Raw genomic sequence first — 27,798 nt, 5'->3', positions numbered from 1 at the left:
ACTTATTACATTCTACCTGATGAAAGGATATGTAACACCACAGGTACATTTCTGACTACGATCATCAGCATCTTGTAGTCTAGCTACAGCTCTGACGTGAGAAAGTTGACATGAGAGAAACTGATGGTGGTCTGTCTGCATTTTCATCATCCTCTTGAAGAGGGAGAGGGTCCGTTTATACAGCATACTGCTGATCACACACAGGCATCTAGCTGAACACTGACCACACCTGTCTGGCCCTGTTATAGCAGGGAAAGGAGAGGTTAAATGTGTGTGCCATGGCTGTGCAGGCTGGCTCCATAGGGTGTGTGGCCCAGGAGGGATAGCAGACTGACAGGTGGTTCCACAGGGTAGGGCCCCTTTTACAGCCCTGCATGGGGACAGGGGGTAACCCTTACCCCACACAGACACAGTGACCACAGTAAGCCCTAAACATTAGAGCGGTTTAATGTCCCCTCTCACTCTCTGTTCCTCTCCCTTGGCAAAGAAGCGCTCACGCGAAGCCCTTTGGCCCCCATCAGCAGCCTACAGACACACCCCTTTCATTCTGGGTGTGAAGCCACGCCCTGTTGGTCAAATTCCCGCCCCTTACTTTTTCAGCCATTCGACTCTAAAATAACACTAATAACCAGCAAACTGAGACCAATCACTAATAATTATGTGATTCAATAGCACTGATTTATATTTTAGATGATACATTTTTTTAAATTGCTGTGTAATTCAAGAATATATAGTTATATTCCAAGAGATAACAGTTTTGTTTAGAAATATGCTGATATGTCATTTACATATAAAAAGGAGCATGAAAATCTCTAGATATGTTTATGTGATGTGTTGTTTAATTAAACCCCTCTGATGTTTAGGACTTATTAGTGTTATTTTAGAGTCGAATGGCTGAAAACGTAAGGGGCGGGAATTTGACCAACAGGGCGTGGCTTCACACCCAGAATGGAAGGGGTGTGTCTGTAGGCTGCTGATGGGGGCCAAAGGGCTTCGCGTGAGCGCTTCTTTGCCAAGGGAGAGGAACAGAGAGCGAGAGGGGACAGAGGGAACATAAACTCTACCGTTTCTCATAGCACTGTGGACTTTGGACAAGTTGACATTGACACTGTTCAAAATATTTTCTCTAGACTACAATTATGAAGTGGATGGTCAAACAAAAAGGACTTTGAAATTGTTCTTTTTGGAAATATTAATGCCTTTTTTAAGTGCGTAATGGCACGACTTCACCATGAACTATGTTTTTATGGGTAACATTATAAAGAAAGACCAAGCCTAATCTTGATTTTAAAGCGCATTGAATTGATCTAATTTAAAAGGCATGTTTCCTGCGTGTTGCCCTCCAGCTCAGTATAGCGCCTCATGGGATGTAACAAATGGAAAGCTGGGTTCAACTTTGGACACCTGAAGGCACAGTCCAAGCTTTCCGTCTTCTTTGCCATGATCATAATTTTCACGTACTTATTTTATTGTTTCACTGGGTACTGCGACTCCCAACCTATAACTGTATACGACCAACAGACTTTTATCAACAAAATCCTGCAAAAGGAAGAACTGGAGTATTCACCTCACCAACTGTCTGACGCGCACAAGAACAGTTCTCCCGGCTCGTTTGTTCGCGAGCTCCCCGGCGTTGACAGTGTTGACACACTCTTGCAGGTCAATGATAACGAACTGCGACCTGATAACAATATCTCTACAGCTAATAACTTCGGGAGTAAAACGTTTCCTCAAGCAATCATCATCGGAGTAAAGAAAGGAGGCACGCGCGCGCTACTGGAGTTTCTGCGCATTCACCCGGATGTCAGAGCAGTGGGCGCCGAACCCCACTTCTTCGACAGGTTCTATGATAAAGGACTGGAATGGTACAGGTGAGCCAGTGCTGTTTTGAATTTCACTGAAATGTTTTTCTTTACAGGAGCACTGAAAACATCAACGTGAACATGGCCAAAAGATGGAAAGAGATATGATTTTCTATCATAAATAGCCTAATGTTTCGTTTAATTAGTCAATACAGATTGCCTGCTACCCAGGTAAAATCATGGTATTACAATCACTGTGACATAGGGGCTTGCTTGGTAAATATTTTTTTTTCTCCAAATAAAGTAATTCATCCCACAATGACAAAGTATCAAATATTGTGTGAAACTGCCTGTCATCACAGGCACCAAAAGACAACAGACTCAGAAACACATCTGTTGATTTACTATATATCAGGTGTAGCCTATATGGGAAATTCCATGGTAACAGAATTACACAGAAGACTCAGATTTTTCACTTTGAAATATATTCCAAACAAAAACCATTTATTTCAAAGTTTAACAAACCATACAATTTATACCATACATTTAAAAAATTACATTTATTTACATTTATTTTGGTAACTTGTGTTTGTTATTGATCACCTCTCCTGAGCAGGCTCCTATCCTCAACCTCCTCCTCCCTTCCTACAGTGTCACCTCATTAATATCGCCCAATGCCAATAAGGATCCTCTCTGAGAGCCCCTTGGTGCGACAGGGCATTCAGTCCCCTGCCAAAAAAATGTTGTTTATTGACGTGATGTGCTGCGGTTCTAAGTGTCTGTCCCTGTGTGTATCCCCGGGGACCCCTCACTGTCACCCATTTCACCTGGTTGGGCAGGTGAGCACATAGAGATGTGACACAGAGCCAATGAGAGGGAGAAATCAATACAGTCTGTTAATTAATATTGCAGATGTTGGGTATAAACGTCAATAGCAGCAATGGAGGGATGAAAGTCTCTCCCATCACAACGCTCTAAACTCTCCAAGCATATGCAGATTTTTTTTTTACTAAAGAAATCAAGATCACACAGACAAATGTCTCTAAAGATGTATGGCAGGTAGCCTAGTGGTTAAGAGCATTGGACTAGCAACCAAAAGGCTTCTGGACTGAATCCCCGAGCCAACTATGTGAAGAAAAAAAGTATCTGTTGATGTGCCCTTGAGCAAGGCGCATAGCCCTAATTGCTCTGGATAAGAATTACTCAAATGTAAATGTACTCTTTCCAAGCGTTGACAATGTAGCGTTGACAGTGTAGCCTATAGTCTTCTGCAAGTTACCTGAATGTACTGTCTTTCACTGTACTATAATTTCATTTGTGAGGCCAGGCAGTTGAGCCTACAGTATGGCACTACAACAGTTACAGGCCTTTGATGGTGTTGAGAGACCAGTGACCTTTTAACACCGTCCCAGTGCTTTGTTGCAGCTGCACGGCGGCTCTCTAGTCTCTCTTTCTGTCTCATAAATGTGTGATGAAATGGTTTTAGTCTTTCCTAATCTGACGACAGGTCTTGTCAACACTGTGTGGATTGGCCTGATGTACTGACAGCTCAAGCATTAGCTCGGACAACACAGGGACATGGAGATTAGGACCCTGTCACGGTTCAACATCACATTATGGAGTACCAGCCAGTCAGTGTAGGGTAAAGTTGCCAAAGCCAATGGGCTGATCTAAAGTCAGTGTTGGGTCTTTTTCCCTAATGTTTTAGGTTGGGATTGGGGGATGGGAAGCTGATCCTAGATCTGTGCCTAAGGGTGTGATGGTTTATTGGTTCTTATCTAAGGAGAAGTGTGTAGTGCTGTGCTGGAGTAATGAAAATGGTGTCAAAGCACCCCAATCAGCCAGTCTCTCATCATCACCTGCTCCCTCTGCTCTTCTCTCACCTCCTTCCGCTTTTCTCTCACTCCCTCTGACCTTCTCCCTAAGCTCTGCGCCTTTCGGGCACTGCATCTCAGTGCTAGAGGCGTCACTACAGACACCCTGGTTCGAATCCAGGCTGTATCACAACCGGCTGTGATTGGGAGTCCCATAGGGCGGCGTACAATTGGCCCAGCGTCGTCGGGTTTGGCCCGGTGTAGGCCGTCATTGTAAATAAGAATTTGTTCTTAACTGACATGCCTAGTTAAATATACATATATATTTTTAATCTCACCTCCCTCCGCTCTTCTCTCACCTCCCTCCTCTCTTCTCTCACTCCCTCCACTTTTCTCTCACCTCCCTCTGCTCTTCTCTCACTCCCTCCGCTCTTCTCTTACGTCCCTCCGCTTTTCTCTCACCTCCCTCCTTTCTTCTCTCACTCCATCCTCTCTTCTCTCACTCCCTTCGCTCTTCTCTCACTCCATCCTCTCTTCTCTCACTCCCTCCTATCTTCTCTCACTCCCTCCACTCTTCTCTCACTCCCTCTCCTCTTCTCTCACTCCACCCTCTCTTCTCTCACTCCCTCCTCTCTTCTCTCACTCCCTCCACTCTTCTCTCACTCCCTCTCCTCTTCTCTCACCCCATCCTCTATTCTCTCACTCCCTTCGCTCTTCTCTCACTCCATCCTCTCTTCTCTCACTCCATGCTCTCTTCTCTCACCTCCCTCCTCTCACTCTATCCTCTCTTCTCTCACTCCACCATCTATTCTCTCACTCCATCATCTCTTCTCTCACTCCCTCCACTCTTCTCTCACTCCCTCTCCTCTTCTCTCACTTCACCCTCACGTCTCTCACTCCCTCCTCTCTTCTCTCACTCCATCCTATCTTCTCTCACTCCACCCTCTCTTCTCTCACTCCCTCCTCTCTTCTCTCACTCTTCTCTCACTCCCTCCTCTCTTCTCTCACTCCATCCTCTCTTCTCTCACTCCCTCTCCTCTTCTCTCACTCCCTCCTCTCTTCTCTCACTCCCTCCACTCTTCTCTCACTCCCTCCTCTCTTCTCTCACTCCATCCTCTCTTCTCTCACTCCCTCCTCTCTTCTCTCACTCCCTCATCTCTTCTCTCACCTCCCTCCACTCTTCTCTCCTGTGTGTGAAAGGCGTTGTATCATCATTGATGGGGTCTTTGATTTTAACCAGAGTATTACACAGGGTATTATAATGTCTTGTGTAATGATTTATGTATCTACACGGTACTACACCAGTAACTGAAATGAAACCGAATCTGACCCCTGTCCTTTGAAGGCAATTCAATCATTGTTTTATGTGTGCAACTGAGGAATAACATGCTGGTTACCAAAGCAGTTATAGAGTAACTCTGTGGCGTAAGGGCAACTTTTAAAATGTTGCTATTCACATTGACATGAAACCTATCCATTCATATCTGGACTGGATTCACTCCAGGCACCGTTTAAGAATGCATTTAGACTGGACTGGAAAGTGTCACTTAAACATTTTATACTTTGACAGAGCTCTTAACTTCAAGGTATTATTACACTGCTTTGTGTTTGTAATTGAACCCTGTCCTCTGTCTTCAGTTGGTAACCAAATAAAACACATGGACATGTTAAAATGAGCATTTGGCAAATTGTTTTAGAAGAAATGCTTATATGTGGGGAAAAACACTCGATGCATTTGGAAATGGTAATGCGGCTTTGTGGGAGAGAACATGTTTTAAGGGTTTAGCTCTTTCTACTCTTTCTGTGTGTGACTGTGTGTGTGTTTCCACTGTGTGTGTGTGACTGTGTGTGTGTTTCCACTGTGTGTGTGTGACTGTGTGTGTGTTTCCACTGTGTGTGTGTGACTGTGTGTGTGTGTGTGTTTCCATTGCATATGTGCATGTATCCTAAGCTTTACCTGATGAGATCCAGTCCCGTGTCTATCTCCCTCTCCACATTCTCCTCTGCCATCCACCATTAAACCTATCCACAACTTTTCATTACACCATAAATATCCAATAGATATAAATGTAATTTCCCATATTGATCTGTTAAAATAGGGTTTCCTATTGATTCAGCTCATGGCACCTTTATCAGGGCACTGCAGGGGAGGTTCATTAACCGCTGAATATTCAATCTTGTTGACAAGGTGTTGTTGGCCCGTCAACCAGCGACATTTATACCCTACACACATGGTTACACCTAGAATGTATTTATGCTGCAGTGAAATTCTAGTTAAGTCTGTGAAACGTGTGGGGATTGGGGTGACAGGGTTCTTCAGAAGTATATTTTATTTCATAATTCAGTGTAGCATTGGTCACAGTATCCAGACTGGAATGACCGGCTCTTATTTCCTGCAAGTCCTTTTTACCAATCACAGGGGATTCCACTGTGGAATTCTGAGGCATATGTCGAAGGTTTGGAAATGGAGTGTTAGAGACAGAGAGAGTGTTCTTTGACCCAACAAAAAGGTTTTGGAAGGGCCTTTCATGGTTCCAAGTAGGAAGCATGGAAATGATTGTCTTTGAAATAATCAAATGTATAGAATTGGACTGAACAAAGGAGACCTTTGTTTGAATGTCCACTGGTCGTCTTGTCTTTGTGTCATTATGCAGAATGAGAGCAATGAGAAACATTCTCCGCTGTGACCATTGACAATCATAAATGCTGTCTCCTAACTTTTCAAAAATAACATTTATCTCAGGCTATGGTGGTGTACGATCAAGGAAAGATCTAGAATATATGCATGGCATGCTTTCAAGCAACCAAAGGAATTCCTTCAAGATTGATATCAATATGCAAAATGAAATGGGGAAAATGTAACTGAATAATCGAACATGACTTGATAAATTGGTTTGGGGACGGGTATGGATTTTCAATCTTGAGAAAAACTCATCGTCCAACTCAGTCATCAATATTTTGACAGCTCATAATTGGCCGACCTTTCACCTTCAGTATGGCATGCACTATCCAATCAGATGATAGTTAATGAAATAACTGGAAAGTATAAGAGATGTGAAAATGAAAACTCGATGAGTATTTAGAATTGGACAGATGGAGAAGTAAATGGACTTCCTTTCCAACCCTGTAGTGTGAGAGAACAAGGGACTATTACAAATCAATGTCTTCAATAGCCAGATGCCTAACCTAATTACATCTGAACATGATTATTTAACTAACAGATCATCAATTAATAGAAGTGTTAAAGTAATAGTTAAAACTGGGTTCCCTATACATTTACATTTAAGTCATTTAGCAGACGCTCTTATCCAGAGCGACTTACAAATTGGTGCATTCACCTTATGCCTATACTGTTTACCAGTGTTGCATTCACACATACTGTAGCTAGGAACTTTATTGTTGAATTTCTAAACTCAGTGTGACAGAAAGGTATGCTAGTTATGTTTTAACTAGCAGATGTAGACTACTCTGATGCTCTTTTACTATAATAATGTAAAACTAATCCAGAGATTTTCACTGCCACAATACCGACCCTTTTCTACCTTCTCTCCCCTCATAATAAATCCATTTGAAACAGATAGAGCAGCAGAACTGTGACAGGATTTATCCAGGAGGCTGGATTCCTCTCAGCCTGCAGGTCTCTAACATGACTCCCAGGTTACGATCATTGATCAGGGTTCATGTTTGGTGGAGTGGAAAAAATGATTCCCACTCCGTCCCTCCCGACCTCCTCCTCTCATGTCCCTGTCACAGCAAGATGGATGGCACAGCCATAACAACCTCACATGGCACTACACCTCTCTGGAATCACAATACACACCCAGTCAACACTGGTAAACAGAAATGTCTTGTTTTCTGCAAGGCTGGGATTATCGAATCGTGGACTAATTCAATTCTAGTTATCAGAGATTGTAGTAGTGGTTGTAGCGACTGTAGGATAGAAGTGTGAATGTTGACAAGGACAGTTTTGTTTTTGCACCAACACTGAAGTTACTCTGTTTAGTTACACAAGGAATGAATCCCTGCCTACACTTCAAATTGTCTAACCTTATCTTAACCAGGGCCCATTCCCATTTAGAGTGTGCTTATTTGCCTTAGTACCTCAACAAGGGCAGAGAGTAGTGTACGCTATTAGAGAGTTATTTGAATCTAATTCAGCCAGGAGCTCTCTTGTGCACCATTTTACCTAGGACGCTTTAAGTTGACCTCTACCCCCATCACCCAGCCTACCATCTTCTGTCTAGAGAGGCTACTAGATCACTGACTTTAAGTTGACCTCTACCCCCATCACCCAGCCTACCATCTTCTGTCTAGAGAGGCTACTAGATCACTGACTTTAAGTTGACCTCTACCCCCATCACCCAGCCTACCATCTTCTGTCTAGAGAGGCTACTAGATCACTGACTTTAAGTTGACCTCTACCCCCATCACCCAGCCTACCATCTTCTGTCTAGAGAGGCTACTAGATCACTGACTTTAAGTTGACCTCTACCCCCATCACCCAGCCTACCATCTTCTGTCTAGAGAGGCTATTGGATCCTTGACAGCTTAGTGTGTGTTTGCTGTCTCAGCCATTAAACCATCTCTGAGCATAGTGCTTGTTACACCAGGGTAGTTGGAAAAATGTTATGGGTTGTCTTTAATAGCGTAACAGGAATTGGTTACTGGTGCGGTGGTTATGTTTAATTGTGAGGAAATGTGACTGATTAAAAGGAGAACTCTGCCTGAAGGAGATCTCTGGAAGAAATTGTCTGCGGAATGTGAACATTATCTGGGAAGTTCACAATGTGAAATCTGAAGAAAAAAAGACTTGCTCTCTCACAAAATTGCTCTCTCTCTCCCTTTGTTGTACTGTGTATTTTAGAGACACGCTCTCTCTCTCTCTCTCTCTCACACACACGCACACGCACACGCACACGCACACGCACACACACACACACACACACACAAACACACACACACACACACACACACACACACACACACACACACACACACACACACACACACACACACACACACACACACACACACACACACACACACACACACACACACACACACACACACACACACCACTTACTGGGTGTGGATCGGTCCCTTAATGACAAACACTGGAGCTTTCCCAGCAGCTGCAGTCCCTGTGTTCTGCCAGCAATAATCCCCATTCCTCAATTAAAACAAGTCAAGGATGGGCCGACAACCACAAGGAGTGGGACATTTTAACAATTTAGGAAGTGGTTTTTCACTGTAGTCTAGTATTGAGTCTTCTCATTGGTCTAGAGTTGGGTAGATGCCAGATGGCCAATGGTTGGAGCCCATATTGAGTCCATTAGAGAGTTCTGAGGTGTACTTGTAAGTTTTATTCATTTGGAAAAGCTAGCTAATTAATGGAAACATGTGGGCGTTTAAGCACGGTAGCAGACCCTGGGGAAAGAACACTTTAGCATTATGTATAGTATAAGACGATAATGTTTAACTTTGGTTCAAAAGGGAAGAAGCTGCTTTTATAAAGTTCTCAAAAAGACAACCCTGCTTATAGCATCATAAGAAGCCCTTAAGATTTCACAAGACTGTATCAAGGCTGGAGTGCTGATACTGGGTTTTTTGCTTTTCCATAAAGGTAGTTGTTAGTAAGAATAACTACAGGGCAGTGCATGATTTCATACTGAAACCCTCGGAACAATTTAACCTAATGAAGTTACTAGAGCCCCCATAGTCAACTGGTGGACAGCGGTCCATATGCAGACCCAGAACAAGGTAAAACATCTTTGGGGGGGAACTCAGTAGGGTTTCGACCCCTGGTATCATCTGAACACACGTAAGACATGGACAATTTTGTAGAATTGCAGGGAATGAGCTTTAAAACAGCAAAGAATTCTCTGCCTCATGCAAAATTTGTAAAATTGGGGGAAATTAGCTATAAAACTGCAAAATGTTCTCTCTGCCAACAAGAGGGGTGTGAACAGTTTGGGGTCGCATGGGTTGCAAGGTGGGGGTTTGTTATTACGCCGAAAAAGAACAATATCCATTCGGACCTTTGCCACCTAGGAAATTTGTGTGACCGGACCTTCTCAAATAGTACTTGAGTACCCCTGTTATAGAGGCTCGTTTTACAGTGTTATCAATTACATCACTGGGGTCAGGCTGAGGGAGGAAGGAAGTGACCCTCCAGTAATCTGTCCATCTCTCTCTTCCTCCTCCTCTTGTCTGTTCATCGGTTCATCTCAGGGTGGGGGCCCCAAGCCACTGGTCACCCACGGATAAATCCTCACAGCCAACAGCTAACCCACTGTGGGCCAGGCAGTAACACAGTGGAACACACAGGCTGATTTCCCCATTCGATAAGACAGAGGCGGGCAGTCAAAGGAAGGCAGACTGAGGGGGTCAGACAGAGGGAGGGAGACAGAGGGGGTGGATGAAGGGGGCAGACAGAGGTGGGACAGACAGAGGGGGTCAGACAGGGGGACAGACAGAGGGGGGCAGACAGTGGGAGGCAGACAGAGGGGGGTCAGACAGAGGGAGGCAGACAGAGGGGGGCAGACAGGGGGGGGGTCAGACAGAGGGGTCAGACATAGGGGGGCAGACAGAGTGGGGCAGACAGAGGGGTATAGACAGAGGGAGGCAGACAGTGGGGGCAGACATAGGGGGGCAGACAGAGGGAGGCAGACAGACGGGGCAGACATAGGGGGGCAGACAGAGGGGGGCAGACACTTTTCTCTGTCTTTCACTCTCTCATACACATACAGTATACTCTCCCATCTCTTGCGCTCTCAGAAAAAAAAGTATTATCTCTCCAACGCTCTCTCTCTCTATCTTTTTAATTCTGCAGTTGGAATGTCATGCTTTATCCTGCAGTAGTCAGTCTGGAGTCTTGAGCTGTTCTCCTTCTCTCCTCTCTCTGTTTCTCTCTCTCTCTCTCTACACTCTTAGAAAAAATGGTTCCAAAAGGAGAACCCTTTTTGGTTTCAGGTAGAACCATTTTGGGTTCTGTGTAGATCCCTCTGTGGAAAGGGTTCTACATGGAACTCAAAATGATTTTACCTGGAACCAAAAGGGTTCTACCTGAAACCAATAAGTGTTCTTCCAAGGGTTCTCCTATGGGGACAGCCGAATAACCATTTTAGTTTTTTTCTAAGAGTGTACATGCCCACAGACTCTGTTATTCCCTCTCCTGAGGAAGCTGTGAGACTGCTACTCACTCAACGTTACCTGCTGTAGTAATCTCTGTATTAGTTGTCATGTTCACTTTCCCCCTGGTAGACACATTCTTTAGGTCTTTCTTACTGACCTACCTCACTGATCTACACCTCCTCAACAAATAGAACTCTCCGTCTCACCATTTCCTGCTGTGTGTGTAGTCAGGCAGCCTTGGTGTGTACTGAATTAGGTTCTACTATGAAATGCTACTTTACCACACACACACACACACACACACACACACACACACACACACACACACACACACACACACACACACACACACACACACACACACACACACACACAAAACACGCACACACACACAAAACATGCACACACATACACATACACACATGTATGTGGACAAAACTGTGAATCATTTGTCATTGCTTTCACACAAAATGCATCAATGACCACATTCTCCGAAATCCATGAACTCTTTTCTCATTCATACTCCACCACCTGCAAACTATATATTTGCAGCACGTTTTCAAATGCTAAAACACTGTTTCCAAAACTGTTAAAAACACATTCAAAACAGAATGATGGCAAATGTCGTGCATTTCTACAGTAACCAGATTGAAACAGAAAATCTCAGCACAATATTTAATCTTTCCAAACACAGCTAATTGCGATTTCAGCTGAAAGCCGACCCACGTGTCCTGTTTTTAGTCTCGTTACCAAACAGACAAAAGAGGACGGCTTCGGAAGGATTTAGTTTGGAAACATGGATCAAGGAAGACAGGTTGGTGTGGAAAGAAGAGTGGCAGGGAGGGAGAATACGTGGAGGACAACGGAGAGGAAGACAGGTTGGTGTGGAAAGAAGAGTGGCAGGGAGGGAGAATACGTGGAGGACAACGGAGAGGAAGACAGGTTGGTGTGGAAAGAAGAGTGGCAGGGAGGGAGAATACGTGGAGGAAGACAGGTTGGTGTGGAAAGAAGAGTGGCAGGGAGGGAGAATACGTGGAGGACAAAGGAGAGGAAGACCAAGAGAGGTGGTCTCTGATGAGATTTTATTTTATTTATTTTTATTTTACCGTTATTTTACCAGGTAAGTTGACTGAGAACACATTCTCATTTGCAGCAACGACCTGGGGAATAGTTACAGGGGAGAGGAGGGGGATGAATGAGCCAATTGTAAACTGGGGATTATTAGGTGACCATGATGGTTTGAGGGCCAGATTGGGAATTTAGCCAGGACACCGGGGTTAACACCCCTACTCTTACGATAAGTGCCATGGGATCTTTAATGACCTCAGAGAGTCAGGACACCCGTTTAACGTCCCATCTGAAAGACGGCACCCTACACAGGGCAGTGTCCCCAATCACTGCCCTGGGGCATTGGGATATTTTTAAGACCAGAGGAAAGAGTGCCTCCTACTGGCCCTCCAACACCACTTCCAGCAGCATCTGGTCTCCCATCCAGGGACTGACCAGGACCAACCCTGCTTAGCTTCAGAAGCAAGCCAGCAGTGGTATGCAGGGTGGTAAGGGCCACAATGATTGACCATGTTGTAAACCATGGTGTCTCTTTGAGAGAGGCCGGTTTAAGGGTGCAACCAAATCTTCAGCGTTCAACAGTTGCATCATTAGTACAAATTTTCCGGCAAAACAACAGGTGAGATGTGCATCTTTCAATGATAATTGAACTACATATTAGACTACAATACAGTATGTTCACATTTTTACATGTACTGACATATTGAAATATATTGATTGTTTTGTGTTTTTCAGTAAGATCTAAAGGTTGCATCCCACAGGAGGGAGAGGCAGAATATTATCAGATGCGCAGGAAATTGACATTGTTGACATGGTAATACGGTCAGCACAATGACAACTGCCAGAGTCCTAGTGTAAGGGTCCTGTGTGTAGCTGGTGTAGAGAGTCAGGCGCAGGACAGCAGATATGAGGAATCAACGTATTTACTCAAAAAGACACATTTACAAAGTAACATGACGAGCCCACAAAGACGGACCGAATACAAATACAAATACAGAACAAATGGAAAATGAAAAGTGGATCGGTGGTGGCTAGAAAGCCGGTGACGTCAACCACCGAACGCCGCCCGAACAAGGAGACGGACCGACTTCAGCGGAAGTCGTGACACCTAGAGAAACATAAAATAAGGATGAAGCAGTTGTACACTGTACCCTTTGAGGGAAACGGTGAACATGTGAAAGAACTCTGGTATCAATATGTCCAGGTAAGATGTCTGTTCAATAACCAAACAGGGTACATACACAGCTACGCATAATGTAAAGTACTGTAAAACTGTGGATTTACTGTATTTTAGAGAGTAATGGAGATGGAAGCCAGGCAACCTGCACATACATTCATCTTTGTGGATGAAGCTGGATTCAACCTGGCAAAAACACGCCGCAGGGGAAGAAATGTGATTGGACAGAGAGGTACCATGGATGTCCCAGGCCAGAGAGGAGCTAACATCACAATGTGTGCTGCACTGTCCAATGATGGTTTGCTGTTACACAAACCACTCATTGGCCCCTACAATACAGAGAAGCTCAGTTATTTTCTGGATGACCTGCATAATCGACTTGTGCCAGCGGAGGAGAGAGGGGCAAGAATCTCCCCTACCTTTGTTGTTGTGTGGGATAATGTGGCATTCCACCACTCTGCTGCAGTCACCGACTGGTTTGCTGCACATCCCAGGATGTCAGTACTATTCCTGCCTCCATACTCCCCCTTCCTAAACCCCATAGAGGAGTTTTTCTCTGCATGGAGGTGGAAGGTTTATGACCACCATCCACATGACCAGATGTCCTTACTGGATGTCATGAATGAGGGGTGTGGAGACACTTCTCCTGAAGACTGCCAGGGTGTGAAGACACTTCTCCTGAAGACTACCAGGGTTGGATTAGACATTCCAGAAGATACTTTCCAAGATGCATCGCCAGAGAAGACATAAGATGTGATGTTGCTGAGAACTTGTGACCAAATGCAGGAGAGAGGGAGAACTAGAACCCTCACAGTACTGTACAGTATGAGTGATTATACAATACATGTTGTTGATGTTTGTTTTTTTGTCGTTATTACTGCAGCCCTGGAATTTCAGGAATTCGATTTTTGGTTCAACTTTTTATTTTTCACAAGTAAATTACTATATGCAAAGATACAGAAAAAATAAAGGCTATCGAAGCAAATTGCTGCATTTCTGATTCATTCTTGTTACATATACTTCAGTACAGTCAATAAAGTGAAAATGTGTTATTCTTATTCTATAATGAAATACTGATTTATGTGAAAAATCATTCAAACTTCAAAGAGAAAAGTTAATAATTGATGTAATGCTCCCTGCTGTTAGTGTTTTTTAGGTCCGTGTGTTATGAGTGACAATGTATGCTTTCTGAGTGAGAATTGTTGCCAATTGTTATGGTGGAACGAGTTTATTTTGAGACATGTATGAAGTGTTTTGGTGGTTTGAGTGAGTTTTGGTGGTGAGATGAACTGTTTGGCCAAGATGCATGTTGGTATTGCACTGTGTGAAGAGTTTTGAAAAAGTGGCTTCACTATTGACCGATGCTTGTTAGCAATTGAAAAAAACGAACTCCTGAAGCCTTCATTCTTTCCTCCCAGTAATGACAAGCCTTTCTCTCTGCAGAGTAGCAGAGTATTGAGTCTAAAGCATGGGACAGAGGGTTAAACTCATGATGTCACAGTGTGTTTAACCCTGCAGATGGCACTGAACTTGTAGTGACAGAAATACAGTCCCCAGTGATGGGAATTGAGTACAGAAAGTCTTCTCAACATTCCTGGATACTGTGTGTACTCATAATTTACAATCTCCGATGGAAGTATCCCTGAGAGAGAGAGAGAGAGAGAGAGAGAGAGAGAGAGAGAGAGAGAGAGAGAGAGAGAGAGAGAGAGAGAGAGAGAGAGAGAGAGAGAGAGAGAGAGAGAGAGAGAGAGAATGGAGAATGAGCTTAAGACATTCCCTACCCAGGGACCAGCAGGGAAAACATTCCCTACCCAGGGACCAGCAGGGAAAACATTCCCTAACCAGGGACCAGCAAGGAAAACATTCCCTACCCAGGGACCAGCAGGGAAAACAATTCCTACCCAGGGACCAGCAGGGAAAACATATCCTACCCAGGGACCAGCAGGGAAAACATTCCCTACCCAGGGACCAGCAGGGAAAACATTCCCTAACCAGGGACCAGCAGGGAAAACATTCCCTACCCAGGGACCAGCAGGGGAAACATTCCCTACCCAGGGACCAGCAGGGAAAACATTCCCTATCCAGGGGCCAGCAGGGAAAATACGTCCTACCCAGGGACCAGCAGAGAAAATACGTCCTACCCAGGGACCAGCAGGGAAAACATTCCCTAACCAGGGACCAGCAGGGAAAACATTCCCTACCCAGGGACCAGCAGGGAAAACATTCCCTACCCAGGGACCAGCAGGGAAAACATTCCCTACCCAGGGACCAGCAGGGAAAACATTCCCTAACCAGGGACCAGCAGGGAAAACATTCCCTAACCAGGTTTCCAGTAGGGAAAACATTCCCTAACCAGGGACCAGCAGGGAAAACATTCCCTAACCAGGTTTCCAGTAGGGAAAACATTCCCTAACCAAGGACCAGCAGGGAAAACATTCCCTACCCAGGGACCAGCAGGGAAAACATTCCCTACCCAGGGACCAGCAGGGAAAATACGTCCTACCCAGGGACCAGCAGGGAAAACATTCCCTACCCAGGGACCAGCAGGGAACACATTCCCTACCCAGGGACCAGCAGGAAAAACATTCCCTAACCAGGTTTCCAGTAGGGAAAACATTCCCTAACCAAGGACCAGCAGGGAAAACATTCCCTACCCAGGGACCAGCAGGGAAAACATTCCCTACCCAGGGACCAGCAGGGAAAATACGTCCTACCCAGGGACCAGCAGGGAAAACATTCCCTATCCAGGGACCAGCAGGGAAAACATTCCCTACCCAGGGACCAGCAGGGAAAACATTCCCTAACCAGGGACCAGCAGGGAAAACATTCCCTAACCAGGTTTCCAGTAGGGAAAACATTCCCTAACCAAGGACCAGCAGGGAAAACATTCCCTACCCAGGGACCAGCAGGGAAAACATTCCCTACCCAGGGACCAGCAGGGAAAATACGTCCTACCCAGGGACCAGCAGGGAAAACATTCCCTACCCAGGGACCAGCAGGGAAAACATTCCCTACCCAGGGACCAGCAGGGAAAACATTCCCTAACCAGGGACCAGCAGGGAAAACATTCCCTACCCAGGGACCAGCAGGGAAAATACGTCCTACCCAGGGACCAGCAGAGAAAATACGTCCTACCCAGGGACCAGCAGGGAAAACATTTCCTACCCAGGGACCAGCAGGGAACACATTCCCTACCCAGGGACCAGCAGGAAAAACATTCCCTAACCAGGTTTCCAGTAGGGAAAACATTCCCTAACCAAGGACCAGCAGGGAAAACATTCCCTACCCAGGGACCAGCAGGGAAAATACGTCCTACCCAGGGACCAGCAGGGAAAACATTCCTTATCCAGGGACCAGCAGGGAAAACATTCCCTACCCAGGGACCAGCAGGGAAAACATTCCCTAACCAGGGACCAGCAGGGAAAACATTCCCTACCCAGGGACCAGCAGGGAAAATACGTCCTACCCAGGGACCAGCAGAGAAAATACGTCCTACCCAGGGACCAGCAGGGAAAACATTCCCTACCCAGGGACCAGCAGGGAACACATTCCCTACCCAGGGACCAGCAGGAAAAACATTCCCTACCCAGGGACCAGCAGGGAAAACATTCCCTACCCAGGGACCAGCAGAGAAAATACGTCCTACCCAGGGACCAGCAGGGAAAATATTCCCTAACCAGGGACCAGGAGGGAAAACATTCCCTACCCAGGGACCAGCAGGGAAAACATTCCCTATCCAGGGACCAGCAGGGAAAACATTCCCTACCCAGGGACCAGCAGCACTTCTCTCATATTCTCTGCAGCTCTGTTTCACACACACTCTGGTACCAACATTTACACACACACACACACACACACACACACACACACACACACACACACACACACACACACACACACACACACACACACACACACACACACACACACACACACACACACACACACACACACACACACACACACACACACACAGGACCATTGCTACCAGATGTGGGAGTATCCTGTGCCGCTGGTAGCAGTGTAAAGTGTTTGCTGCTCCTGCATCAGAGAGTGAGGCTGTGTGTGCATTCATGTGTGTATGCGCGTGTGTGTGTGTTTGGTGGGTGTGTCTATGTGTGTTCCTCTGAGAGTGAGGCCACCTTTTAAATCAACACTCCTGTCCTGTGTTTACACACATGGGCTCTTACTGTATGACCCAGTGAGGAGAGGAGAGATAACGTTGGGACGACAAATAAAGAGTTAAAAGACTGGAGCACTCAGTGTGTGAAATCAACCCTCCATTGGACCAGTTATAATGGCCACTGCGTTTACTGTACCTGAGGGGGCCAGCTTTATACTGTACAACACTGACACACACACACACGTTAATGCCCAGATGTTGTGTTTTACGAGTGAGCTTCACTCATGAAAAAGTAGTACTGAATTACTACTGGTTTTACTACTTGATTGCTATTGAGATGTGTAGTAAAACATCAGTGATTTATGTACACTACTGGTTTTACTACTTGATTGCTATTGAGATGTGTAGTAAAACAGCAGTGATTTATGTAGTAATGAGTGATATATTGGTACGTTTCACTACTGGTTAACACTACATATTTCATTACAAGTGAATACTACATATTTCACTACTGGTAAACACTACATATTTCACTATGTGTGAACACTACATATTTTACTACTGTGAATACTACATATTTCACTACAGGAGAATACTACATATTTCACTACTGGTGAATACTACATATTTCACTACTGGTGAACACTACATATTTCACTACTGGTGAACACTACATATTTTACTACTGGTGAACACTACATATTTCACTACCGGTGAATACTACATATTTCACTACTGGTGAACACTACATATTTTACTACTGGTGAACACTACATATTTCACTATTGGTGAACATCACATAGGCTGTGCAGTCTTGCCCTCTACCTGTATCTGTTCAGATAGAACAGGTTAAGCCTGATGCAGAGGCAATTTATTTTGGGCTATTGCCAGTGTATATTTGGTAAATGTATTTGTTTATTTTGTATGATATGGCACTTTCACCATTGGATCACCAAGACCTGTAAATAAATGTACACACCTGCTGTTTTCATGCTCTTAACACTGCTACAAGGTCCCTATTTTACAATGTCATAGGCTAATCAACATATGTTGAAGACAAAATAATGAAAAGGGCTGTCTGGTTGCCTCAATAAATAGACAAAGATTTGTAGTTATACCGTTTCAGGTAAGACCCAAGTGCAGACTGTGTTGAAGTAACATTGTTTATTACCGCAACAGGGGCAGGCAAACGACAGGTCAAGGCAGGCAGTGGTCGATAATACAGAATAGTGGGGCAAAGGTACAAGTCAGCAGGCAGGCTCAGGGTCATGGGCAAGCAGAGTGGTCAGGTAGGCAGGCTCAAAGTCTGGACAGGCGAGGGTATAAACCAGGAGGGAGAGAAAAAGAGTGACTGGGGAAAAGCAGGAGCTGAGAAAAATGCTGGTTGACTTGACAAACAAGATATATATATATAGACAAACACATATATACACAGGTATAAACACACAGGGGATAATGGGGAAGATGGGATGGAGGGGGTGGAGACAATCACAAGGACAAGTGAAACAGATCAGGGCGTGACAGTAGTTGAACAAGTCATTGCATGTATAGATTTTTTTTACTTGAAAAAACGTGTGACTCAACTTGCTCTTAGAAAGCACAACTTGGACTTGACCCGTTCCACTTGGGACTCGAACCTTGTTTCCAACCTTTTTCATTATTTATTGCTCAGAGGGTTTTGATCAGTCATTAAAGTGCTGAAAACAAATTGGCTACCTATTTAAAAAGAAGATGGAGAACTATGAATGAAAAATACTGGAGTTTTGGTGCTCAGCCAACTAGCACAAAAGCCAACGAGCACAAAAATAATATTGTGATATGGTCAAAACGATACAACACGATATATTGTAAGAAAGTATTCCCCTATACAGATTAGTGCTGTATGCCTACTCAACCCTTATTGAATAACTACTGCCATCTGTGTGTGTAGTGTTGTGTCACTACTGATCACTACTGAATTGCTCCTGATCCTTTTTCATTCCCCACATAAAACCTTTTGGATTACTATTGAAAACATTTACTACTGTTTGCATATTCAAAATCACTACTGACATCTTCTTGTCTCACTACTGTGTCACTACTATACTATTGCACATGATATTTCCTCAAGTTTCTAACTGTAGTTACAGTGCATTCGGAATGTATTCAGGCCCCTTGACTTTTTCCACATTTTGTTAATTTACAACCTTATTCTAAAATGGATTAAATTAAAAATGTTCCTCATCAATCTACACACAATACCCCATAATGACAAACCCGCTAGCTTTTCTGAACGCTGTGTCCCCTGCTCGCCTAGCGTAGTAGTGACTACCGAACAGCACCCTGACTCACCTACTGCTGTTCTTTGGACCCTATGAACACTCGGTTACACAGCTGATGCCCCCTGTACTGTTTCAATAACACAGTACTTCATTTTGTTTACCTGTCGGCCCCAGCCTCGAACTCAGGTCCTATATGTACCTAACTGACCCGCTCTGCCCATTCATCGCCATTTACCCGTTGTTGTCTTAGCTCTCCTGATCAACACCTGTGATTGCTGTATGCCTCTCTTTAATGTCAATATGCCTTGTCTACTGCTGTCTTGGATAGATTTTATTGTTTTATTTCACTGTAGAGCCCTCAGTCCCACTCAAAATGCCTTAGATAGCTCTTTCGTCCCACCCCACACACATGCAGAGACCTCACCTAGGTTAACTGATGCCTCCAGAGATGAAACCTCTCTCATCGTCACTCAACGCCTAGGTTTACCTCCACTGTACTCACATCCTACCCTACCTTGTCTGTACATTATGCCTTGAATCCCTGTAGCCCTCAGTTCCACTACTATTCCCCAGGCGCTATCATTTGTTTACTTCTGTAACCGTAAAAGCCTTGGTTTCATGCATGTTAGCATCAGAAGCCTCCTCCCTAAGTTTGTTTTTTCACTGCTTTTAGCACACTCCATCAACCCTGATGTCCTAGCCGTGTATGAATCTTGGCTTAGGAAGGCCACCAAAAATTCTGAAATTTCCATCCCCAACTACAACATTTTCCACCAAGATAGAACTGCCAAAGGGGATGGAGTTGCAATCTACTGTAGAGATAGCCTGCAGAGTTCTGTCATGCTATCCAGGTCTGTGCCCAAACAGTTCGAGCTTCTACTTTTAAAAATCCACCTTTCCAGAAATCTCTCACTGTTGCCACGTGTTATAGACCCCCCTGAGCCCCCAGCTGTGCCCTGAACACCATATGTGAATTAATTGCCCCCCATTTATCCTCAGAGTTTGTACAGTTAGGTGACCTAAACTGGGATATGCTTAACACCCCGGCCGTCCTACAATCTAAGCTAGATGCCCTCAATCTCACACAAATTATCATGGAACCTACCAGGTACAACCCCAAATCTGTAAACATGAGCACCCTCATAGATATCATCCTGACCAACCTGCCCTCTAAATACACCTCTGCTGTCTTCAACCAGGATCTCAGTGATCACTGCCTCATTGCCTGCGTCCGTAATGGGTCCGCGGTCCAACGACCACCCCTCATCACTGGAAGGATATTGACCTCATTCCGGCAGTAGAGGATGCCTGGTTGTTCTTTAAAAGTGTTTTCCTCGCCATCTTAAATGAGCATGCCCCACTCCAAAAAAATGTAGAACAAAGAACAGATATAGCCCTTTGTTCATCCAGACCTGACTGCCCTTGACCAGCACAAAAACATCCTGTGGCGTACTGCATTAGCATCGAATAGCCCCCGCAATATGCAACTTTTCAGGGAAGTTAGAAACCAATATACAGTCAGGAAAGCAAAGGCTAGCTTTTTCAAACAGAAATTTTCATCCTGTAGCACAAACTCCAAAATGTTCTGGGACACTGTAAAGTCCATGGAGAATAAGAGCACCTCCATCCAGCTGCCCACTGGAGGCTTCCTCATTATGCTATCTATTTTATGAAGTGCACCAGTCCCTCCTGCAGCAAAGCACCCCCACAACATGATGCTGCCACGCCCGTGCTTCACGGTTGGGATGGTGTTATACGGCTTGCAAGCATCCCCCTTTTTCCTCCAAAAATAACGATGGTTGTTATGGCCAAACAGTTCTATTTTTGTTTCATCAGACCATTTGACATTTCTCCAAAAAGTTCGATCTTTGTCCCCATGTGCAACGAGTTTTAATGACTCCAACCTAAGTGTGTGTAAACTTCCGACTTCAACTGAACATACAGCATCCCTTTGATCGTTGTATAATTTCTTCTCGCATCTACGTGCTGTCCTCCTCTCACCTTATCTCTTCGCTTGTGGACTTCAGTGCACAACATGTCAGCTGTCTGTGACCAGGCTTAAGTAAAACATACTTGAAAGTACTACTTAAGTAGTTTTTTGGGGTATCTGTACTTTACATAACTATTTATATTTTTGACAACTTTTACTTTTACTTCACTACATTCCTGAAGAAAATCATGTACTTTTTAGTCCATACATTTTCACTGACACCCAAAAGTACATGTCACATTTTGAATGCTTAGCAGAACATGAAAAATATTTAATTCATGCACTTATCAAGAGAACATCCCTTGTCATTGCTATTGCCTCTGATCTGGCGGACTCACTAAACACAAATGCTTAATTTGTAAATGATGTCTGAGTGTTGGAGTGTGCCCTTGGCTATACATACATTTAAAAAACAAGAAAATGGTGCCGTCTGATTTGCTTAATATAAGGAATTTGAAATAATTTATACTTTTACTTTTACTTTTGATACTTAAGTATATTTAAAGCCAAATACTTTTAGACTTTTACTCAGGTAGTATTTTTTACTGGGTGACTTTCACTTTTACTTCAGTCATTTTCTATTAATGTATCTTTACTTTTACTCAAGCATGACAATTGGGTACTTTTTCCACCACTGTATAACATCGGTCAACATAGCTACTAGAACTAACTCATGAGTAAACCCGCTACAATCATGCAGTATAGTGTATAGTCACCAAGGAGTTTAACAGTTACACTGGCGGGTCCCGGTGGCAATACATTTATAAAACCAAAAGTTCCAGTGTTGGATAGCCATAGCCAGTTAGCTAACACAGTATCCCTCTCTGTTTGAGCTGGTTGTTTGAGTAGGCTAAACTAGCTATGTGCATTTGCTAAGAAAGTGAAAAAAATACTAAATCTCTCTCTCTCTGTCGCTTCTCCTTAATTTTTGAAGAAAAGTAATTTGTTAAAAACTGTTCAACTATTGTCTTTCACTGCATTGCAGTGCTAGCTTGCTGTAGCTTATGCTTTCAGTACTATATTCATTCTCTGATCCTCTGATTGGGTGGACAACATGTCAGTTCATGCTGCAAGAGCTCTGATAGGTTGGAGGATGTCCTCCGGAAGTTGTCATAATTACTGTGTAAGTCTATGGAAGGGGATGAGAACCATAAGCCTCATACGTTTTGTATTGAAGTCATTGTACCCAGAGGACGGAAACTAGCCGTCATCCGGCTACACCATGGTGCTACCCTACAGAGTGATGTTGAGGCTACTGTAGACCTTCATTAAAAAACATTGTGTATGAAATCAACTATTTGGTGACTTGAATATATTTAGTAGAGTTTTATCTAAAAACGTTTTAAACGTTTCACTATTTACATGTTTCTGAAATTCACTGAGGAGATGGTCCTCCCCTGAGGAGCCTCCACTGATACAAACACACATACTTATTAGCTCGCATGATGAAAACAGAGGGTACATAGCTACATTTCAATACGGCTAGTAAACACAAGACCATTTTGACTAGCAATCTTTTTGATGTGGTTATATAAATGGCTAAACAATGACATGAAAGTATTCATAAACATAAAGGAAAGTTAAACTTACAGATGGTGTCAGCATAAAGGCCATGAAAGACAGGATGACAAAGGATGGAAGATGATTACATTGGATTGTCAAAAACAGTAGATAGCTAAGAACAACCAACTACTTCCCGTTTTGTCTTCTTCTGTGGTCGTGAAAAGACGGTGTAGTCTGGCAGTAGTGTTGTGACTACTTATTTACTACCAACATCTTGTTGTAAAAATCTCTACCTGATTACTACTGGAAACACTACTGTGTTTCCTACTGAACACTACAAAACTCTACTTGAGTAGTGCATATACGACACATTCACCACACAATCCCTACAAGTCTCCACATAATCACTACTGCACAAATAGGTTTTGTGTAGTAATTCAGTAGTCTTTTTTTCTTGAGGGGTCACCTACTTAGAACAAAAAACAATTAAGTAAATATTATATTTCCAGAATTAGTGTGTAGCTCATCATCTTTTCACCTTGTTTTTGAGATGACTTTGACACTCAGGTTGGTAACAGTTCAGTCACTACAATACGGTCGTAAACAGTAGCAAATTAACCTGAGGTCTTTTAAAATAGGGCCTAATAGAGCTGAGGGCCACCCAGACGGTGAGTAGTGCAGGCTGCTGATAGCAGCAGGTCTATGGAGATAAACACACAACGGCATTCCTGCTCCAGATGCTAACAGCGCTACCGCTAGGCTAAGGTGTGATCAAAAGAAACAGCAAGTCGCTTAGCTAGCCTCCGCTAACCTGGCTGCCCTTGGAAACCATACAAAGACCAACAGCATCTGATAAAGAACAAACACAACAGTTGAAGTGGTATACACTCTAGTACATAGTCTCGCTTTAATCTTGCGAGATAAGGCTGACCAGGTTAATGTGTTTCCCCCCCCCCCCTCTCTCTCTCTCTCTCTCTCTCTCTCTCTCTCTCCCTCCCTCTCTATCGCTCTAGTGTGTGGCCTCCTTTTAGGGTTTGTGTTATAGCCAGAGAGTCCTACAGAGTTCTGTGATTACAGGCCAGTGTTCGAGAATGTAAATATGATATCAATGGAAGCTGGGACAGGTCCAGCATGGATCCCATTAGCCTGATTGGCCAGAATTAAACATCCACTTACTGCTGAATACACACTACACAAACAGACTGGCACGTCTGTATGGCAGGCCAAAAGGATCGCTGTAAAAAAACAAAGAGCAAAATCATCAAATGAAATAAATATAATTATTTAGTTGTAGTGGGTTGTAGTAGTAGTTGTAAAGAAAAGTTGCACTTCCTTTATATCCTTTATATAAAGTATAGAAACGTGGCACAATACTGTCCTATGTAACTGATCGGTCACTGTGGGAGTCGTTCAGAACAAAGAGGAAGACAGGAGAGAAAGGCCCGTGGAGATGAATGTGTAGAAAAGCTGGATCCCAGTGGAGATGTTGTTCTTTGATGTTTTCTGTGTCACTAGTTGACCTCTGATGTTGTAATATTAATATCAACATGCTACAGGCCTAGTTGGGGTGAGCCAAATAAATGTTTTCTACATTATTGTTTATTTTATTTTTTTAAATGTCTTTATGGAACCAGAAGATCACATTGAGATGAATACCAAAAGCCTAATACATTCATAATCTTCTTTTTGCATGGTGTATTACTGTAGTATGAGTGTTCTCTATATGCCTGATCCTCGTATCCCCTCATATCGAGGCTGTAGTAGGGAAAAAAGAGGTGATCTGTTGTAAAAACATATGTCATGTTTTCAGTATTAGCCCCATGGCACATTTGTGGTGGGGGACATCAGATTTGGATCAGAGAGGAGTTTGTTCCTCACACAGCTCAGGCCAGAGCCCTGCAGTTAGAGACCAGAGAACAACCACGTCAATGACAGCCTTCAGGATGTATCTCAAATGGCACCCTATTCCCTATATAGTGCATTCATTTTGAACATAGCCCAAATGCACTGCATAGCAAATAGGGTGCCATTTGAGACCCACCCTCAGTCTCTACCACATGGCTACACTACAGGAGGGAACCATCCGTGGAAATTAAATGAGGGATTTTCTGAAGACTTAGAACATTCCTCCATGCTTAAAACATAAACCCGCCGTGAGATTTGAATCCTCTCATTTTAAATTAAATGAAGGGATCCTTTTTTGAGGAAAGTTGGAAGGATTCCTGTTTTGTATTTTAAAATGAAACTTCTGGTAATCCACTTTAGATAGTGTTCCAGCATATGGTTCCAGCTGTGAAAGGACACATTTTTGGAGACTAATAGCTGTCCTTCATCTCACAATCAGAGCCTTTACTGCTAACCTGGGTGTCAGTCTTGTTTTCCTTTGTTGGCTAAAGCAGAATCAGACTGTTGCTAGTCTGTTGGGGAGTTTCTTGCAGCTTCAGTAGTATACAATGCACAGTACATGGCGTAGTATATTTGTCCAGGCAGCCTGGGGGAGAGCGCACTCAGCCCAGCTCTCAGCCCAGCCACCAACAGCCTTGTGAAGGAGGAGGAAGTCCTGAGGAAATTACTTTTCACTGGTCATTATGGCCTTGTGGTTTACCTTAAGCAACCACTCATTGACTTACTTTCCATCTGACATGCATTTCAGCGAGGCCAGCGTCTAATGTAGGTGTTTGTATTGATGTAATCACAGACCTAACCAACTCCTTACAAAGCTAAATCAGAAGCTCTCAAGGCTGCAGAGCATCAAAGAGATGATCAGAACACTCCAATAACACAAGGAATATAAATATGTTGTCACAATTTGTAATATAGATTGGGACGCAGATCTGTTCATGTTTATGACACACAAGCCAGGTTCCAATGGTCTGAAAGTCTGTTGCATCACATGCAGGAGGATAGGATTGAGACTGGGTACATAGAAACAAGATTTATGTTTACTTCATGGGTCACAAGAAATTCCAAGAAGCTTTTGGTGGGTCCGTTTGCCAAATATTTGGGAACCACTAATCAAATCTCTCCTCTCCTCTCCTCTCCTCTCAGAAACCTGATGCCTCGGACGTTGGAAAGCCAGATCACTATGGAGAAGACACCTAGCTACTTCGTCACCAAGGAGGCTCCTCGCCGTCTCTTCGCCCTGAGTCGTCACACCAAGCTGATTGTGGTGGTCCGAGATCCTGTGACCCGGGCTGTGTCCGACTACACCCAGACACTGTCGAAACAACCCGGCCTTCCGTCCTTCCAGAGCCTGACCTTCCGGAACTCAACCATGGGCCTCATCGACACCTCCTGGAGCGCCGTGCGCATCGGGATCTACGCCAAGCACCTGGAGAACTGGCTGCGCTACTTCCCCCTCTCAAAGTTCCTCTTCGTCAGCGGGGAGCGGCTGGTGACGGACCCGGCCGGGGAGATGGGCAGGGTGCAGGACTTCCTGGGGCTGAAGAGGTTAGTCACAGACAAACACTTCTACTTCAACCAGACCAAGGGTTTCCCCTGCCTGAAGAAGCCTGAGGGGAGCAGCAGGCCACGCTGTCTGGGGAAGTCTAAGGGAAGGCCTCATCCAGAGATCTCTCCAGAGGTGCTGCTCAGGCTCAGGGAGTTCTATAGGCCATTTAATATGAAGTTTTACCAAATGACAGGCCATGACTTTGGCTGGGACTGATGGAAATGGGATGGGATAGGGAATAGACATGGGTCTCCAGAGGATCGACAGGCCCTGTACTGGCCACTCAACCTGATGTTTTATCAGATGACAGGTCTTCGTGACTTTGGCTGGGACTGGCGGGAACAGGCTAGAGTTGTGCTACCAATGTAACCAACCCATGGGAGAGACTGATAGTATCTTTTGGTTTTAAAGAGAGGGATTAAAACTCCTTGAATAACAGATGTGATTTTTCTTGTATGATTGTTGTGTCACTACAATGTAATACCATTTTTATATTCTGACAAAACTGCTCCATGAGCCTGACAAATCTTTTTATCTGAGAAATGAATCCTGAATATGCTAATACTATTTAAATAAGCTAGGCTACAATAAGCCAAGTGCATTTCTTGAATAATTTTAGTAATCACAAATTATTTACTGTTGTCCCATTTTCCGGTTTTAAAATGCAATCCCAACGATGTTTATGTGACATTTTTTTTAACAGAAGACTATTGCTGGGATAAATGCTGGACAATGCTCTTTTTGGGGAGGAAAATATATATTGGTTGGTTTACTCTATGTGCTGTAAATTTGCTATTATTTATGTTGCAAGAGTTATGCTATTGAGAATTGTGATATATCCTACATGTGTATCTGTGGTTCTCTGCGTTGTTTTTGTTTCAAACCAAACTAATAAACTGTACCTCTCTGACTGTACATTTCTGGAAAGCATCATTTATCAAATTACAATGTTTTATCTTCTACTTCTGTATTTCAAAATGCTGATATTTTACTAAAGCTATTATTACAAAACAATTGTCTTGTTTTCATCAAATAAGTCAACATTTCAGTATAAAATACCTTTCTTTGAAATATCCACACCATATGATCTACTGTTCAGTCACGTCAGACCACAGTCTTCCAGCGGATGTGTAGAGAGAGGGGAGGTAGAGAGGGTGGTGTGGGTCATATGGCCCTGTAGTGTCCAGGGCTAAATTTGAAGTTAATGCAGAGAGGAAGCTTTCTGGTGTGTAAGCAATCAATTGACCGGGGTCATTGGAGACCTTTGGGATGGCCATTTTTGACCCCTGATTCCCCATTGACCTGTTGGCCTCACCATCATAAACTGCTGACCACTCCAGTGCTGCGGCGTTGGCCAGTGGAGCCGGCCAGGCCCAGACACACTCCCTGAGTGCTTCCCAAATGGCACCCTATTTCCTATATAGTGCACTACTTTTGATCAGAGCCATTGTCAAAAGTAGTGCACTATATAGGGG

At 44.0% G+C, this 27,798-nt stretch overlaps 1 protein-coding gene across 1 annotated transcript; it reads left to right on the top strand.

The window, feature by feature from the left end:
• Positions 1-1,013: 1,013 nt before the first annotated feature.
• Positions 1,014-27,238, top strand: LOC129862089 (heparan sulfate glucosamine 3-O-sulfotransferase 6-like). The gene is made up of 2 exons (XM_055933440.1): positions 1,014-1,871; positions 25,921-27,238. The coding sequence occupies exons 1-2, from the start codon at positions 1,363-1,365 to the stop codon at positions 26,537-26,539; spliced, it is 1,128 nt and encodes a 375-aa protein (XP_055789415.1). The 5' UTR covers positions 1,014-1,362; the 3' UTR covers positions 26,540-27,238.
• Positions 27,239-27,798: the final 560 nt, after the last annotated feature.

Source organism: Salvelinus fontinalis, chromosome 1 (genome assembly GCF_029448725.1).
Source record: "Salvelinus fontinalis isolate EN_2023a chromosome 1, ASM2944872v1, whole genome shotgun sequence".
NCBI lineage: Eukaryota > Metazoa > Chordata > Actinopteri > Salmoniformes > Salmonidae > Salvelinus > Salvelinus fontinalis.
The sequence above is the reverse complement of the archived record's forward strand: the minus strand, read 5'-3'. Positions and strand labels throughout refer to the sequence as shown.

What these genes read in the sequence shown, in the direction of transcription:
- LOC129862089 (XM_055933440.1), top strand. Translation starts at nt 1,363, where the DNA reads ATGGGATGTAACAAATGGAAAGCTGGGTTCAACTTTGGACACCTGAAG. An exon ending in AAAGGACTGGAATGGTACAG is followed by an intron (nt 1,872 to 25,920) that starts GTGAGCCAGTGC and finishes CTCTCCTCTCAG; the next exon opens with AAACCTGATGCCTCGGACGT.